The following is a 16,484-nucleotide window of genomic DNA, read 5'->3' as shown; positions in this document are numbered from 1 at the left end:
TGCAGCGAGGATTTGGGATCCAGGTAACACATCTGTTCATTCCAATGCCTTGACAAGTTCATTTATTTTTTAACAATAACCCACCTGGTAACATTAAGCAATGTCTGTATTAATTACTGAAGAAAAAACAACCCCCTATGTTTTGTGGTATATAGGCAAAACTAATCTCTTACACGTGATTAATACAAATTTCCTATAAATATCCTACCTGTTGATTATTTTATTTGTTGACATGAGTTTAAATTGTTCTCAACATTCAGAACATCCTCGTTTCTTTGCTGGTTCCATAACTACAAAGTATCTCTGTATCACTAATCACTGTAATCCAGTCACACAACATGGTACCTTATCTTGAAAAGTAAAAAATACGCTAATATTATAATATTATGTATAAGCTTAATATTATAAATAAGCTGAGTTTAGTCTAGACTGACAGCCTGTAATGTCCTGTCCTATTTAAAGGAAAAATCCATCCTAAAAACACAATGAATCTATTTATATTGAAATATTCATGATGTGTTTAGTGATTGTGGTGCTCTTTATTTCTTTCTTTATTTTATTTTTTTGATGGTGTATTTTTATTATTTCTGTGTAAGGTTTGCTGTGGTGCGCCACATTAACGTCACAGGTTAACGTCACAGGTTAACGTCACACATTACAATGGCATTTAAAAGAAAAAAAAAAAACATTCGATCTGAAACATAAGTGGTAACGATCAGGTTTTGCTGTTAGCAAGAGCTGTTTTCTTCCACACCAATTCCCAGTGTTCAACATCATATTAATAAGAAATCCAACGTAGAAGTAATGGAGACAACAAACATAGGACTCAAAGTACCAGAAGGCAATGCAGCTATACAACGCAATTGCGCATACTGCAGAGAATGGCGCCACTATCTGCGTGTAACCGAATGGCATTGTGGGTAATGTAGGAAACCTGTAACCAAAGCCCAACATGTAAATAAAAGAATTTTAAACAAGCACAAAAAAAAAACACTCAAAATTTCATTATGAAATAAATCTCAGATGCCATTAAAGATCGCATGTTAATTATAAAGATTAATATGCAAGATATTCAGGTTGGATTTTTCCTTTAAATCTATCATAAGGAATTCCACAAATAAGTGTCAGATTTTTATAGTTACTGTGTCCTAGGATAGTATTTTGTATCAAAACAAGGGGGCACGCAGAACACAGTAGCTATAAAAATCTGACACACTCTCCAATGGCCTAGGAGAGTGGGGGAGAATTGCACTACCTACTGAATAACTCAATATACTTATAATTTAGAGGCCACTGAATAGCAGTGTACAAATAAAATTATACTAATGGATTCTAAAGGCATAGTGGGAGTTTCGTAACTGAGTTAGAGAGAGTTTTGGGAAATCAGACACTGATCTGTTTGAGACAGTGTATTTGAGGACAGCGTTGAGGAGCCTGCACACCCACGCTTTTTGCTACTTTTATTTAACACATTTAATGCATTATTGTTGTTACAATAATAATAATAATAATAATAATAATAATATGATCTGGCACATGCAGGAGATAGATTCAAAGCTATATTCAAAGACATCAAAGTTAGATTTCTAGCCTGGCTGCACTTGTATTAATGGTACTGTCAGTTGAGCAAAGACAGCAAAGTAGAGACTTACAGAATGGTAAATCAAGTGGTAAATCATTAAAAGGAGATTAAAAAAAAATACTAGTTCCTCTCATATGAAGGGTGTATCAATGACATATTTTGCTAAATTAATTAGATACCTCAGTGGAGGTCCATAGGACCTGGAAGTCCATAGGAAAATCATCTATCTATCTATCTATCTATCTATCTATCTATCTGTTGATAGTAGCTTGTTTGTTTCTGTTGATAGTAACCGTCCCTTTCTTTCTTTGCTAAATGACTTAAGCTGAGCTGCTAAATACTATGTGATTATGTGTAAATCACCATCTTCAGCATTACTTGTAATGGCCAGAAAATGGCTTCCTGTCCAACAGCAGGCCCTTTAAAGATGTGCATAGTCTTAAGGTTACATTGCCATCTAGTGACCATCTTTGAATTTGTGGCCAATGGTATGAATCTATTTTCTAATTCCCTCTACAAAATATACCCACTCAATTCTGCTTTCTCCAAGAGATGCACTGTATGGAATATACTGTTGCTTCCTTCTTAGCATGTGTATGGAATACTGACATACTGATGAGACATGGGACATTTTAAAAAAAGTTCTTGAAAACTACTGGTCCAAACTGATGCATTTTGTTTGCTAGGTAGAATTTACAGAGCCTGAACCAATCATCACAGCCTGTATTTAAGTGAAAGCAATGACACGCACACAGCTGATAGACAAACTGAAAGCCACATATTGCATACAATTTCTCATAAGCAGGGTTTCTTTCAGAATTTCTAAATCCTGCAGTGTATACATGTAAGATGTGGGTGACAGTTTGTTACAGAGGATAAACTCAGCTGCTTAAAGACCTAATCCAGACAAGAATGGTGGTGACTGAAAGAAAAAGAGAAAAGAAAGAAAAGAGCCATCAGATGTTATGTTTTATTTATATCAAAAAAGAACCGAAAACCATGAGGCAAGGCAATAAAAAAAAAAAAAAAGTAAAAAATCACATGATATCATGGAGTAAATTGGAAGTATTAAATATGGATGATTTGTATACTGGCAGTTTTTGCCTACACCAAAAAAGATGACAAAAATTAATTATATAACACAATTATGGTTCTTGCGCTGCATATACAAGCCACTTGAAGCCTCACTTTTATCTTGGTAAAATTATCTTCTATGTTTTTTTTTGTGCCTGAATGTTACAGATGGAAGTGTTCCATTAAGAAGGTATATGTTGTTTCTTAATGTGAAGCAAAGAAGATATTTAAATCAAATTATTTTACAAACTCTACGTGTAATTCTGAAGGGCACTATATACTTCTATAGGACACTATATATTTCTTCTTTTAACTATTAACTATGACATTATGTAAGGAAGAAAGCAACTATTTACAAAATGCTATGACCATTCAAGCTTCAGTATTGCAAGAAAATAATAACATGCCAGCATGGCACTTGATAAGTTTCTTTTAAACAGTAATCAATTACTAATGCATTACTTCTAATAGAAAGGAAGTGTTTACAAGCATAATCTCAATTCAAACAGCTGAAATCTAATACAAAAATGATTTCAAGGTGTTCAATAACAAACCAAGCATAATATGATGATTAAACAAATCTGTATTTAAAAAAAACTCTAAACATTCACATAATTAACACAATTAGATACAGTATCTAGGTTTAGCTTATTACAAAAATAAACAAGACAAACAAAAGGCTATGCAAAACAAAACAAAAGGTTATGAGTTTCTGTCCTCATATAGAAAAGCAGGTCTGGTCATTCCAAGTTCGTTGGTTGTATGATATTGTATTTGTATATAAGCCTAAAAAAATACATAGGTTGAAACAAATAAACCAATTCACCAGGTAGATTATCATTGGTCACTTCGTAAGGGTACATAGTACATTGTCAGGTGGAGAAAATAAAATTTGCTTACCTTCGTAGAGCAAATCGGTTATTGTTTTTTAACTGCAGCTGTCATCGTCATTGAGCTTTTACTTGTATAATGTGCTGAATGCTGCAATGATAATAATTTGTTCAGTTAAACAAACTGCTTCTAATAACTTATCTAACGATAACTGCACAATAAAGTGCAAATGTTTGCAACCCATTGTTTAATGGATGAGAAAAATGTACCTCTGTTTTACAGATTATCTGTTCATTTAATATTGAAAACCCACTACATCCAAACACATTTTGTTACTTTTGATAATGAATGAATATCTGCAGAACTCGCAATATATATCTAATGTTTCATCATAAATGCACATAAGGGTATGTACTACAATCCTTTGCACTACATTTATACATAAAGGTCTTCAGTCTGATTTACCCGTGGTCTTATGCGCATGAGCAGTGCTTCTCGAACCTTTGGAGAAAAGGGATGGAGATTAAGGTTAAAAAAAAATGTTGAAGTACAGTTCTTTTCATGAGGCTGCCATTGAGCACGTGTTTAAAGAAGATGTGAGGACCTCTTTAAATAAAAACTCACTTCCTAACATCTTCAGAAAGTTTTAAGCAGCAACTTGCCTTTTTCTCACCAAAACATCCTGTTAGTAGAATGAAGAAGCCCTGCATGCAAATTGAGAGGTTTTTTTTAGTAGTTGTTTAAGGATAGACAACACAAAAATATTGTTAGAATAGTAAATAATGAAGGATGGGATGGTTAATACTTACCTGAAAAGAATTGAAAAAGGTAAAACCATAATTTACAATCTGGGCCAAAGGTGCCATTGTGAGGTCAAGCGTTAGTACAAAGAAGCCAAAGATCCATGTTATTCCAAGCGTAGGGGTTAGGAGGACAACAGTTCTGATAACACTTCTTACAATTTCCTTTTCATCATGAGTTTTTCCCTCAGACAAAGTGGGTTTTAAGATCCTGCTAATGACCACAACCATAGTGAACATATTCACAAGCACAATTACACCAACAGGAATAACAAAGGTATGGATTGACCCACGTAGCACACTCTCATACTTTAACCAACACGTCTCATTTACATAGTATGAGTCAGCGGCGCCATTGTCATAAGTGATGATTGCACATATTACAATCAATAAAGGACAGATATAACCAAGAGAAAAACATAATCCCAAATAGACTTTTTTTCTTAACTGAACAAAAACAAATATCATTTGGTGTAGAAGTCCCATACTCATGCACAACATCCAGAAAAACACAGCCAAGAAGCAAAAATGTTTCATAACTGTTAAAGCCAAACACCACTGGTTGGCAGATGAACCTGGAGAGGAAGCTGCTAGAAAGCTACAGTGTGCTACCAACAAACAGAGTGTAATATTTACCAAGACAGTGTGTCTAAAGTGGGAGATATTGGACTTTACCACAGTGTTCCATACTACAAACTCAATTGCTAAACATAGAACAAGTGAACAAATTGAGAACACTAAACCTGTTTTAGTTATCTCCGTCATATACATTAGTTCCACAGCTTTTTTAGACATTAGAGATGTAAATACAGACAAGTGATTACACTCACAGAGATTTGGTTTATGTACACCGCCCCAAGAACAACCTTCCGTAGACCACTCAGAGGTTGTAAAGTTAAAATGCAAACAGAGTATTTGGTGGTTTGGTAGTCTCTTGGTTGGGAACTCGATTAAGATTCTGTGTACGCTTTCAGCAGTGACTGATAATAAAAATTCACTTGGATCATTGTCCTTAAATTTTGGTAGCAGGCCAGGTAGATTATTTATCCTAGTTTGATAAACTGTCTTTATCTTTTCTTTCTCGTCCGGAAAAGTGATGTTGAATGCCGTAGAACATTTTTCCACAGATATGTTACATATCAGTAATTGTACATTTTCTTCTGTGTGTGGTTCATCCATGGTTGTCTCGATTCGATTTACAAATCCTTCAATGGCGCTTAAATATTTAACAGCCAAGCTGTGAGTCTGGTTACTTGGCTTCTTGTCATTATCCTTCCAATTAATTAATAAACTGTCATTCAAAAGATTGCTTGAAGTTTTCATGAAATCCTGAAATTGACAAAAGATTACATTTTGTGACAAGCTTAGTGTAACTGTTGACATACTTTTTTTTTTTTTAAACAACATTGCTAACTTAGTATGAAAATAAGTGCCAATACTTACAGTGAGCATAGACTTATTGAATGTAGAATTTTGTATTTCAGAAGCATTATGCAGGGTGTCTAATATATTCACTGATGCATTAATATTTGGAAATGTATTAATGATCTGATTCTCACTTTTCGTCTTTAAATTGCTAAACAGACTGTTTGCATTTTCTCGAACAAGCCCACATCCTCTCTGAAGATTCTGTTATGAATTGTTAAAGACAGAAGCATAAATGTTTACAGAATTAAGGAACTGGGTGACAGAAGAAAATCATGTTGGGGTGGTACAAATCTACAATTTAATGTGGTTTATACATTCAGTCTGACATTCCTCCATTTGTACCTATGGGCATACCAACATTATCAAACTCCAGAGCTTCTCTTACTCTAGGATGTAGATCATCACAACATCACACAAAAAAGGCATGGATCTGATCTTGGGTAATGCCAGACTAAAACTGGATATTCTAGGTAAAATACTATAAAAAAAAAATAAAAAAAAACCAAAACAAACAAAAAAAACCCTCATACCTGAGCTTCAGTCAGCAGGGTCCAAATGTCTGTGTTTACACATTGAGAGTTTATTGGCCCCCACTCCCCTTTATTTGTGGATCCTGAGCACTCTCTTGATTTAAAACCAATTTCATTAGGATTACATTGCAGTTTGGCACTGAAATTAGCCTTTGCTTGTGGCCAGTCATCCTTCGGTGCGCATACAACTGAGTTATCTGGTTCAAAAAAATATAAAAGTTTTTTTTGCCACACATCTTGCAACCAAAGAACAACTACTTTGACAAATAAACTGTACAAGGGCTAATGGTCTATATTGAAAATGACAACCTTTTAACACATCATGCAAGGTTAACCAATGCTGTAATTGCTCTGTTGAAGTTATTATTAAGTTTATGTTTGATTGAAAACTTACCATAAATGACTGGTATCTTTAGAGTGGCATTTCTTGTGTCATTTTCTCTATTTGTAAATATACATCCAACATTATATTCGTCCTGTTTTTTTGTACAGTCGATAGAGATTTTGCTTCTGTAGCTTGTAGTATTGCCTACAGAAGCTTGAAACAAATGTAAGTGCAGTTTATAATTAGAACAATATATTGTTATTGTAAATATTGTTTTATGTATATACAGTTGATCAAACTGTAGACTTGGAATTTTAATATTTTAGCAGAAAACTGTTTTATGTGTATGGGTGAACCCATCTGTATGGGCACAGTGTGAAAGAAAACATCTGTGGAGCTTACTTGTTTTTTGCTTTGGAAAATCTTCTGGCCACCAGGTAACACTGTAAGTTTCTGTGCTGTTGTCTATGATACACATAATCTCAACAGTAACCAGTGTGGAAGTTTTACAATCTGGAAATTGTGGGTTACTGGTGATAAAGATTTGGGGCAAAAGGGCAACGTCCATATATACACTTGCTCTGTGTATTATGTTACTAGACTTTATAGATGTGTAGTCACATATAAAATTCCCTGTGTTCAAATGAAAGAGAGAATTTTGCAAGCTAATTAAACAAAAAACATAACACAAACAAACCAGGGAAATAATTTCATTCATTAGAAAACAATCTACCTTTCCAGACTTCAGAAGTTTGATTAACAAAAACCATGCTTCTTCGTGAATCCTGAGACACATTAGCTTCAGTGCCATAAGTGACAGTTTGTTTTTGTGCACCTTTTTGTAAGTACCACTTTACACTCTCTAGTTCCACTGGTGTGGTGCATGTGACGTTAGCAAATTTGTGATAACCAATACGATGTGGAGCGCTAATTTGTATAAAACCTGTAAAAGAAATATATATATATAAGTGAGGTTGTTCAAATACATGTGTTATGACACAATTTAATAAAACCTTCCTGGTGTGCTAAATAACTGGAATCATGCATAACCCCTACGGAAATGATTAAATGTGTGCTTTTCCGAAGACACAATTTTTATACAGCCTCTTGTGTCTTGCGTACTGTAGTGCAGTTCATTTTTATCAAAAGAGCTCCACAGTTACTGTGCTAAAAGTTACTTTTAAGAAACAGTTGTCTTTTTTCAACAAGCAAGGGTAATGTTGCTGAGGGCTCTGGAGATATTCTTCATAGAAGAAAGATCTCGAATCCCTTGCTAAGTGACCCCCCATGTGATCTTACTACTTAGATATTTTTGCAGTGGATGCTATTATTTTAGCAAAAGGAAGGTGCTAATTATTGGCAATTATTGTTCAGGAAAAATTTTGATTTCTTTCACCAAAAAATCAGTTTGTTATTTCAAGTTACCAATTTTAGAGCAAAGAGTATTTAGCTTGACACTCATGGCAGAAAAAAGTAATATAAATTGTGCATAAAATAACATACGTTTTTACACATTAGGGCTAAAAATGATCTATGGCTCTAGCTAGATATTGAACAAATGGCTATTGGCATTCTGTACATATAATAACATTTTTACTGATATAAGTAGTGCATTTAGTTTTACATCAAAAGGATTTTTTTTTTTTCATCAAAATGCAATATTTTTCTTAAAACTGTGTATTAGGCAACATTTTTTTTTTAATTTAGCTGTTTCACTTTTGTATAACACATAATTTTACAAAACATTGCTATACAAAATGTAGCTGTGTTTAGCACTGGCAATGTGAGTGTGGCACTAGTATGATTGTAGGCACAGCAATGTTGTCTACTATTTTTTGAACACCCTTCAAGGTTGAAAAACAGCCCAAGAAGCAAAAGTATACAACTGACAGTGTTCTGTGGTGTGAAATTGATGAATAACTAGAAGACAGTTAACACAAACTGTGCATGGGAGATAGGATGAGTCAGAGTCTTTAACTTTAACTGCAGGTTGCACCAATAAATTTGGTGTGTCTATTAAAGTGACCAGTAATATGCAGTGAGATAAAGTTTCCCAACAATGCTGCTGCACCTAATACACACATACTAATCATAAAATGTTGTGGATAGGTTAAGCCTGAAGCACTTTAAAAGCAAAGCATTAGAATTAAAAGTTACCTGTGGTTACAATGGTGAAAGTGGCATTTATCATATTTGACAACTGCTCAGTCTTATTCACAAGTTGTTCCGGTATAAATGGACCATTTATTAGCATTGCAAAGTCTCCGATGATACTACCTTCCCTTTTTAAAAAAAATAAAAAAATTTTTTACAGTGGCTTCATGTATAGTCATTTTACATTCTTTGGCTGGATAAACATTTAGCAAATTCAATAACATTTCTATTGTGCAAAAGATTTCTACTGTTGTCCATTATCATTACCTGTAGCTTGCACTCAGTGAGTCAAACCAGTTCATAGTGCTGTAAACCGAAGTCAGCTAAAAGAGATAAAATACAAGCTTAGACTATAGTAAACAAACAAACAAACAAATAAATAAATACAAACTCCTGCGTTATACCACTGAGTTATGCTTACACCAGCAGTATAAAAGGACTCCACACACACTAGAAAGACTTATATCAATTAATGGTATACAGGTCAGAGGTATAAGACAGAGAATAAACATTCTGCAAGATGAGTTTCAGGTTATATAATATATAAGTACATGCTAACAGTCACTAATGGTGTGTCGGTCTCATTGAAATATTTGTAGCAGTTTTACTTAATTTTGTGTTTGGTGTTGATTTCCTGTAGTGCAACACATACGCTTGTAGTCAGGTATGTTCGTAGTTCATCAGAGAATTCATAAAAATCTTTCTGAATGGTAAATGATCCATTAACAAGCACTGGAGAAAGACAAAGAAATACAGACTTAGTTGTTATATTTAGCTAAATACAACTACCTTTTTGTATAAATTTAGTCTGGGACATATAGAGTATAGTATAGTACTAAGAAAACTGTGCACAACCTTAGACTGAGTATATTACCTCTGTCTTTATAGAGGCACATAGCACCAGGAAGGACAGTTGCACATGTCTTATTTTGGCAGCACTCAGGATGCATTACACACACACTGTTACTCCAACTGTAGTTTTGTGCGCAGGTACAGACGTTGGACTGACAGACTAAAATCAAAAAGGTAGAAAAATAACAAGACAATGAAAAAGTTGACAGCATGCATTATTTACAAAAAACCCAAGCCCTTCCCTCCAAAAGTATTGGAACAGCAAGGCCTTTTTTTTTTTTTTTTTTTTTTTTTTTTGCTATACACCAAAGACATTTGAGTTTGAGATCAAAAGATGAATATGAGATGATGGATCAGAATTTCAGCTTAAACAACTTAGAACATGGCACCTTTTGTTAGAACCCACCCGTTTTTCTAGTGATCAAAAATATTGGAACATGTGACTACTGACAGATGTGACTTATTGCTCAGGTGTGCCCTGTTAGATTGACTGTTTAAACAATTAATAGCTCTGAATGTCTGTGTTTGGTTTGAGACCAGTTTGTTGCATTTGTTGTTAAAAAGGATAAAACAAAATGAAGAGCAGAGAGCTGTCTATGGGAGAAATGTAAGGTATTTTGAACCTGAAAAAAGAGGGCAAATCGATCAGAGACATTGCATAAACATTGGGCATAGCCAATACAACAAGTTGGAATGTCCTGAAAAAGAAAGAAACCATCAGACATCGAACAGATTGGCCAAGGAAAACAACAGCAGTTGATGACAGAAAGATTTTGAAAACTGTGAAGAAAACCCCCAAAACAACAGTCAGTGACATCACCAATAACCTCCACAGGGCAGGGGTGAGGGTATCACAACCAACTTTTCAAAGAAAACTTTGAGAGTAGAAATATAGAGGCCATACCACAAGATGAAAACCACTCATCAGCAGTAAGACTCAGAAGGCCAGATTGGAATTCACAAAGAAATACAGAGGTGAGCCAAAAAACTTCTGGAACCAAGATTAACCTCTACCAAAGTTATGGAAAGGCCAAAGTGTGGAGAAAGAAATGATCTGCTCATGATCCAAAACATATGAGCTTAGAACATATGAGCCATGTTCTAAGTTGTATAATGCATCTAGTTGTAAATATCAGGAAATGAAAGCTGAAATTCTATTGTCTCATATTCATTATTTCATAAACTGCCAATCTTCTGGGAATTTCGCACACAACAATCAAATAAACTAGAGTTTACACAGAATTGTGAGAAAAAAATTGAGTGAGCCACAGTTCTGTGGGTGGGTGGAAATGCTTTGCTGATAAGAGAGGTCAGAGGAAAATGGCCAGATTGGTTCGAGCTGCCATGAAGCACATAGTAAAACAAATGATCACTCTTTACAACTGTGGTGAGCAGAAAAACATCTCAACATGCATAAAACATCGAACCTTGAGTGGTCTTCTGCTGTTGTAGCCTATCCACGTCAAGATTTGATGTGATGTGTGTTCTGAGATGCTTTTCTGCTCACCCCGGATGGAAAGAATGCTTATTTGAGTTACCGTAGACTTCCTGTGAGGTCAAACCAGTATGGTCCTTCTCGTCTGATCTCTCTCATCGACAAGGTGCTTCAGACTGCAGACCCTCTGCTCACAGGATGTGTAAACACTTTTTTCCCATTCTGATGTTTGATGTAAGCATTGACCTGTACCTGCATGATTGCACTGCTGCCACATGATTGGCTGATTAGATAACTGCATGAATGTTCATATATATATATATATATATATATATATATATATATATATATATATATATATATATATATTTATATGTACACACACACACAGTACTGTGCAAAAGTCTTAGGCACATGCAAAGAAATGCTGTAGAGCAAAGATGCCTTCAAAAATAATGAAACTAAATGTTTCTACATTTAAAAAATACTATAAAGAGCAGTAAACAGTAATAAATGATTTTAAAAGAAAATATAGTAGTCTCAGGTACAATGTGTGCAGTTTTATAAGTAAATTAGCTGTAAGTGTTACTGAGCATCTTGCAGAAGCAGCCACAGATCTTCTGGAGACTTTGACTGTCACACTTGCTTCTTACTTATGCAGCAAAACCCAGCAGCCTTCATTATGTTTTTTGTCTGAAAAGTGTCTCTTATGTAATATGCTGCTTTCTTTACTGACATACAAACATTTGTCCGAAACATTTAATTTTGTGCTGGAAAACTAATGTTTCGGAATTCTAAATTTTTTTTTTGTACTGAATCAATAATGTAGAAGTCATAAAATAAAAATCTATAACAAAGTTTGTACTAAAACAAAATAGGGTGCTTAAGACTTTTGCACAGTACTCTGTATATATATATATATATATATATATATATATATATATATATATATATATATATATATATAAAACTATTAAATTAATATATACTATATCAAATATAATCAGATGATTTTTACAGATGTATATAAATACCTGTTGTTATGGTGATATTTGTTATTAAGGCATTTTCAACAGTTAGCGCTGTAATATTTCCAAGCAGCCAAGTGAAACTGTCGAATGCACTTGACTCTATTTGAAGCTCAAAGTAGTAAGATTGTGTTGTATTTTCTGAAAAAAACAATACAGACAAAGAAATGTGTACTCAAAGGTATTTTAGGTTCAGGTTTTAGTCCTTTAAGATTAATGTAAATGGTGAGGAAATATAATTTACCTGTAGATGAAGCCTAAAAGTTAAAAATGTCACATTAGCAAAACTGTAGTTGCAGATGAGAAAACATGTAAATTGAAAAAACTATATATGGACAATATGTAGAAAAATCTCTCAAAAATGTATGTATGTATGAAGATAGGAACACTCATCTACACAGCTATGTCACTCCTCAAGCAACTACTGTAGGTACTTCCCAAAATTGTGGATACAGAAAAAATTAATATATGAGTAATATAAATGAACTAAGTTGGTTATGAACAAAAGTCATGTTTCCTGAGTTTCATTCATTCCTCAGTTTCATTTATCATTCTCATTTCTGCTTGTTCTTATTTATACAGTATATCTTATTTAATAATTACATGACTGCAAAAAATGGCTCAAATTATAGAACCAGAGAGATGTTATCCTTCGCTCTGTATGAGAACCATAATCCTCAGAAATGTACAGCAGACCAGCTCCTTACACATAATTCTACAAAGTTAGACCAACCTGGATAAACAGCCCCAGGAAGATGAGGGTGATCCCTCTACAGGATTTCATTTTGTGGCTGTATTTCAGGGATAGAGAAGAGAGGAGCACAGTCATTCAAGCGAAACAAAATATGCTGAACAAAAATGGATCATAACATAAAATACAATCATAGAGTTGCTCAACAAATAATTATCCATCTTAGACAAGCTCCTTTAACACCATTATATGTGTACTGTGTAGTGTACAGTTACAGGTGTTACTCTTAATGTTCAAATTCAAACAATGTCCTTTGGGCATTCAAAATCCCCTTAGAAATGTTCAAATTGCCACATACAATTACATTCATCCAATATTAATTAGGAGATACTAGTAGGTACTTTATTGGCTTAGAGAGGAATACAATCAGCATCTGCAGTTATCTAGATCCCTTATACTCCAGTGTGCCATAGTGCTCTTTGAGCTGATGGAATTTGTTTAACAGCTTATGAGGTGCCCAAACATTTTATCTTAAATTCATGCTTTGTGTATGTACTAATATTTGTTTTGTAGTTGTTTTTTAGTTAAGTTGTTTGTTTGTAGTTTCCTTTAAAGTGGATACATGTAGAGCTCAGCAAATTACCCTATTTTTAGCCAAGAGAGAAAGGTTGATTTTTATCTTTTTATCATTCATGAGCAATTATTTATAACCAGTTCAAATATAGCTTCAAAATATTACTGCGTCTTACATCTAGATCTCTGGCTATGAATTTAACAGTGGCAGCATACATTCAACTATGAAGGTACTATTGTTTTTTTTTTTGTTTTTTTTTTTATGAAATCACAGAATAGGTGTGATAGCAAAACTATCAGATTTGCATTTCAGTTATAATACTGCTAAGAAATTATGTAATTTAGGTGAGGGAGTGAGATTTCTTGCTAGTCCATTCTAACATTCAGTAAAAAAAAAAAAAGACAAAATACATAATGGACAGTTGTAAGGTAAGAAAAACAATCTACCTATATTATTCTTATTAATACTACTAAATACTACTACTACCAATTCATTACAATTATATTTACTATCTCTCTCTCTCTTTTTTTTTTTTTTTTTTTTTTTTTTTTTTTAAAAAAAAAAAACCTCTGTAGCAAACTGGTGACTACCTGATGGTTCTAGAATAAAAATCACAAAACCTTAAAATATTTTCTTACCTTTCCAGAACAGTATTTTTCTTCTGCTAAAGATTTACTCTGTGCTACTTTGCATTCCCCAAGAAAATACAGACATAAACATGCAGTCAAATAACAGTTGATTTAGGCACAAAAATTTCAAACAGAACCACGTTCTTCAGCAGTACTCTGCACAACCAAAAGACAGTTACATCTTTGTGAGGTGAGATGCTCCTTGCTCTACAGTGTGTCTAATACATTGGATGGTGTATTAGACGTTTTATGCTGATACAATTCCTCTTTTGATTTTTTGCATATCAGCGAAGTGGGCTGTGTGAGGCTGTAGGAAGCCAAATACATCCCACAAACATGCTGTGATGAGTAAGCAGTTGGGCAGTCAGTAGTGTGGTCCACAGGCATGCCAGAAACTTATTTGCATTACACATCACATAATAATCAGATCCTGTCTGTTTATAATCGAACCTTTGTGTTAATGTTTATAATTCCTCAGTCCGAGAGAAAATGAATTTGACTTTCAAAAAATTTCCTGAATCATCCTAGAACTTTGTTTGCAATGCAAATAAACTTCGGCATCCAGGAACTCTCATTTTTTCCTGCACCAGCAGCTGGCCTTCATTCCATTTTTATGTGTAATATTTTCATGAATACCTATCCCAGAACTTGGATGAAACAAACATTCAGTCCTGACCAAGCGCAATATTAGTTTGTGGAATAGGAAGAAAAGAGAGAGAAAAAAGTTTAGAAGCCCTTCAACTCGTAAAATGCTTAATACATGCAAGAAAATTACTGTACCTAAATGATATATTATATTATATTACTTCACCACTTATGCTAAACTAAACAGAATTTCTACACTCTAACGTTTTAGTATAGCCGAATAAATCAAAGTTGAAAATGTGTTTGACTAAACTGAAAAGGGAGAATGCAGCAGTGTGCAGCAAATAGGTTCTTCAGGACTGAGAAATGAGATACACTAGAATCAAACTAGCATGGAAAAGTGTGTTTAACAATAGGAGTTTAATATCAGAATCACTGTTGAGTTAGCATTTGAATCCAAGTAAAAAAGCTGCATGGTACAAATAAACTCATATGAAGACTAAATGTTGGCAGTGGAAGCTTTTTTTTTTTTTTTTTTTTTTTTTTTTGCTAGTGGTCTGAGCCTTGTGAGTTCAAATTACAAAGTGAACAGAAAAACATGGTTCTTAAGCAAAACTCTTAACTCCTAAGCGCTTAAGTTATGTAGTTGAATTGTATCTTGCCTCACTTGCACATCACTTTGGATAAAACAATCAGCCAAATAAGCGAATGGAACAGAGTTAATTCACTACTAGTTATTGCACTTCATTTGATGTGTACCATGACCTGAGAAACTCGGAAATGTTCTTTACAGTGGTCTAAAGGGTTAAAATGCCTTGATGATTGCTAGAATCAGTCCAGGCATTCTCACCTTCCGTGAAAACCTTTAAAAAAATTTCATAGCTCCTTGTTTACATTTTGTAAAATATGTTTCATGATGTTTCAGATGGCCTTATGACACAGGCCTATTTGGCCTGCTGCATTTCTGCCTGCAGTAGAGATTGTATGGATTTGCTGAGCTGAAGCTTCAGAGACACATATAGCAGTCATGAAAGTAGCAGAGGTAGCTCAGTACTTAATGCTCCGTAGTTGAGAATTTAAATTTTATGATAGCTGGAGATCATCATTCAGCCCTGGAGCAATGCCTGCAACTGCTACAGGACAAATTTCAAGCTGAGATATCCATGAGTGAAGCATTTTGTTGTACTGCACACATGTATATGTGTATTCATCTATTCATCGTCAGTAACCGCTTTAGCCTAAGTAAGTTGCAATGGATCTGGAACCTATCCCAGGTACAATGGGTGAGGCTGGTATACACCCTGGATGGGACAGTAATTTTGACACAGACATTCACACACTCATTCACAACTAGTGGCAAATTAGCATAATCGAAACACCAGCTGGCTTCAGGAGAGCATGCAAAATTCCACATGGACAGTAACCTAATCTCAGGATCAAACCCGGGACCCTGGAGCTGTGAGCTGTAACGTTACCTGCTACACCACTGTGCTGTTTGCACATGTGTGTTGATAAAGTGGCAATTCTTCTCTTTAAAACTATCTACAAAAAGCTCAAGTTTTAGTTCTGTTAGTGGTGTTTCCTATTTTCCTATTTTATCAGTGATGTGTTTAGTTTTATTATTTTCTTCATGCATTTTATCTGATGTCATACTGAGAGGTTTCTGTTTGTGTCAAGAATAGATGTATAATAAATTTGTCATATAATTCATAGTGTATTCCTGTGTGAATGTAAATACATTTTAGACATTGCTCGCATAAAATCCATGAATTCCTGTCTATTTAAACATACAAATTAGTCTGATGGTGTGTTTGCATGCTGTTTTATTTAAGAAAGATAAGATTTTCAGGGTGTACATGATAGTGAACATATTTGCATAGGATTTTTTCCTCATTGTTTTAGGACATTTCCATTGATGCTGATGTTCTCTTACCAGATATACACTAGATACTAGACAGCATGCGTA

General features: G+C 34.2%; 1 protein-coding gene across 2 annotated transcripts; it reads right to left on the bottom strand.

Annotated features, from left to right (window-relative positions):
- Positions 1-57: 57 nt before the first annotated feature.
- Positions 58-16,171, bottom strand: adgrf3a (adhesion G protein-coupled receptor F3a). 2 transcript variants are annotated; one of them, XM_053237452.1, is made up of 16 exons: positions 13,943-16,171; positions 12,046-12,830; positions 9,599-9,736; positions 9,377-9,456; positions 8,992-9,047; positions 8,728-8,852; positions 7,304-7,513; positions 6,973-7,203; positions 6,640-6,783; positions 6,246-6,442; positions 5,731-5,916; positions 4,297-5,616; positions 4,150-4,191; positions 3,953-3,988; positions 3,557-3,637; positions 58-3,442 (listed from the first exon to the last, which is right to left on the bottom strand). In XM_053237452.1, exons 3-15 carry the CDS (start codon positions 9,672-9,674, stop codon positions 3,575-3,577), a joined length of 2,766 nt encoding a protein of 921 aa, XP_053093427.1. In that variant the 5' UTR covers positions 9,675-9,736; positions 12,046-12,830; positions 13,943-16,171; the 3' UTR covers positions 58-3,442; positions 3,557-3,574. The 2 variants fall into 2 exon arrangements, with proteins under 2 accessions (XP_053093427.1, XP_053093426.1); XM_053237451.1 differs by lacking the exons at positions 12,046-12,830; positions 13,943-16,171 and having other exon boundaries at positions 9,599-9,830.
- Between the last annotated feature and the right edge of the window lie 313 nt (positions 16,172-16,484).

This window comes from Pangasianodon hypophthalmus, chromosome 10, assembly GCF_027358585.1.
Source record: "Pangasianodon hypophthalmus isolate fPanHyp1 chromosome 10, fPanHyp1.pri, whole genome shotgun sequence".
NCBI classification, from domain to species: domain Eukaryota; kingdom Metazoa; phylum Chordata; class Actinopteri; order Siluriformes; family Pangasiidae; genus Pangasianodon; species Pangasianodon hypophthalmus.
Note: the sequence above shows the minus strand (reverse complement) of the source record. Positions and strands in the feature narration are given on the sequence as shown.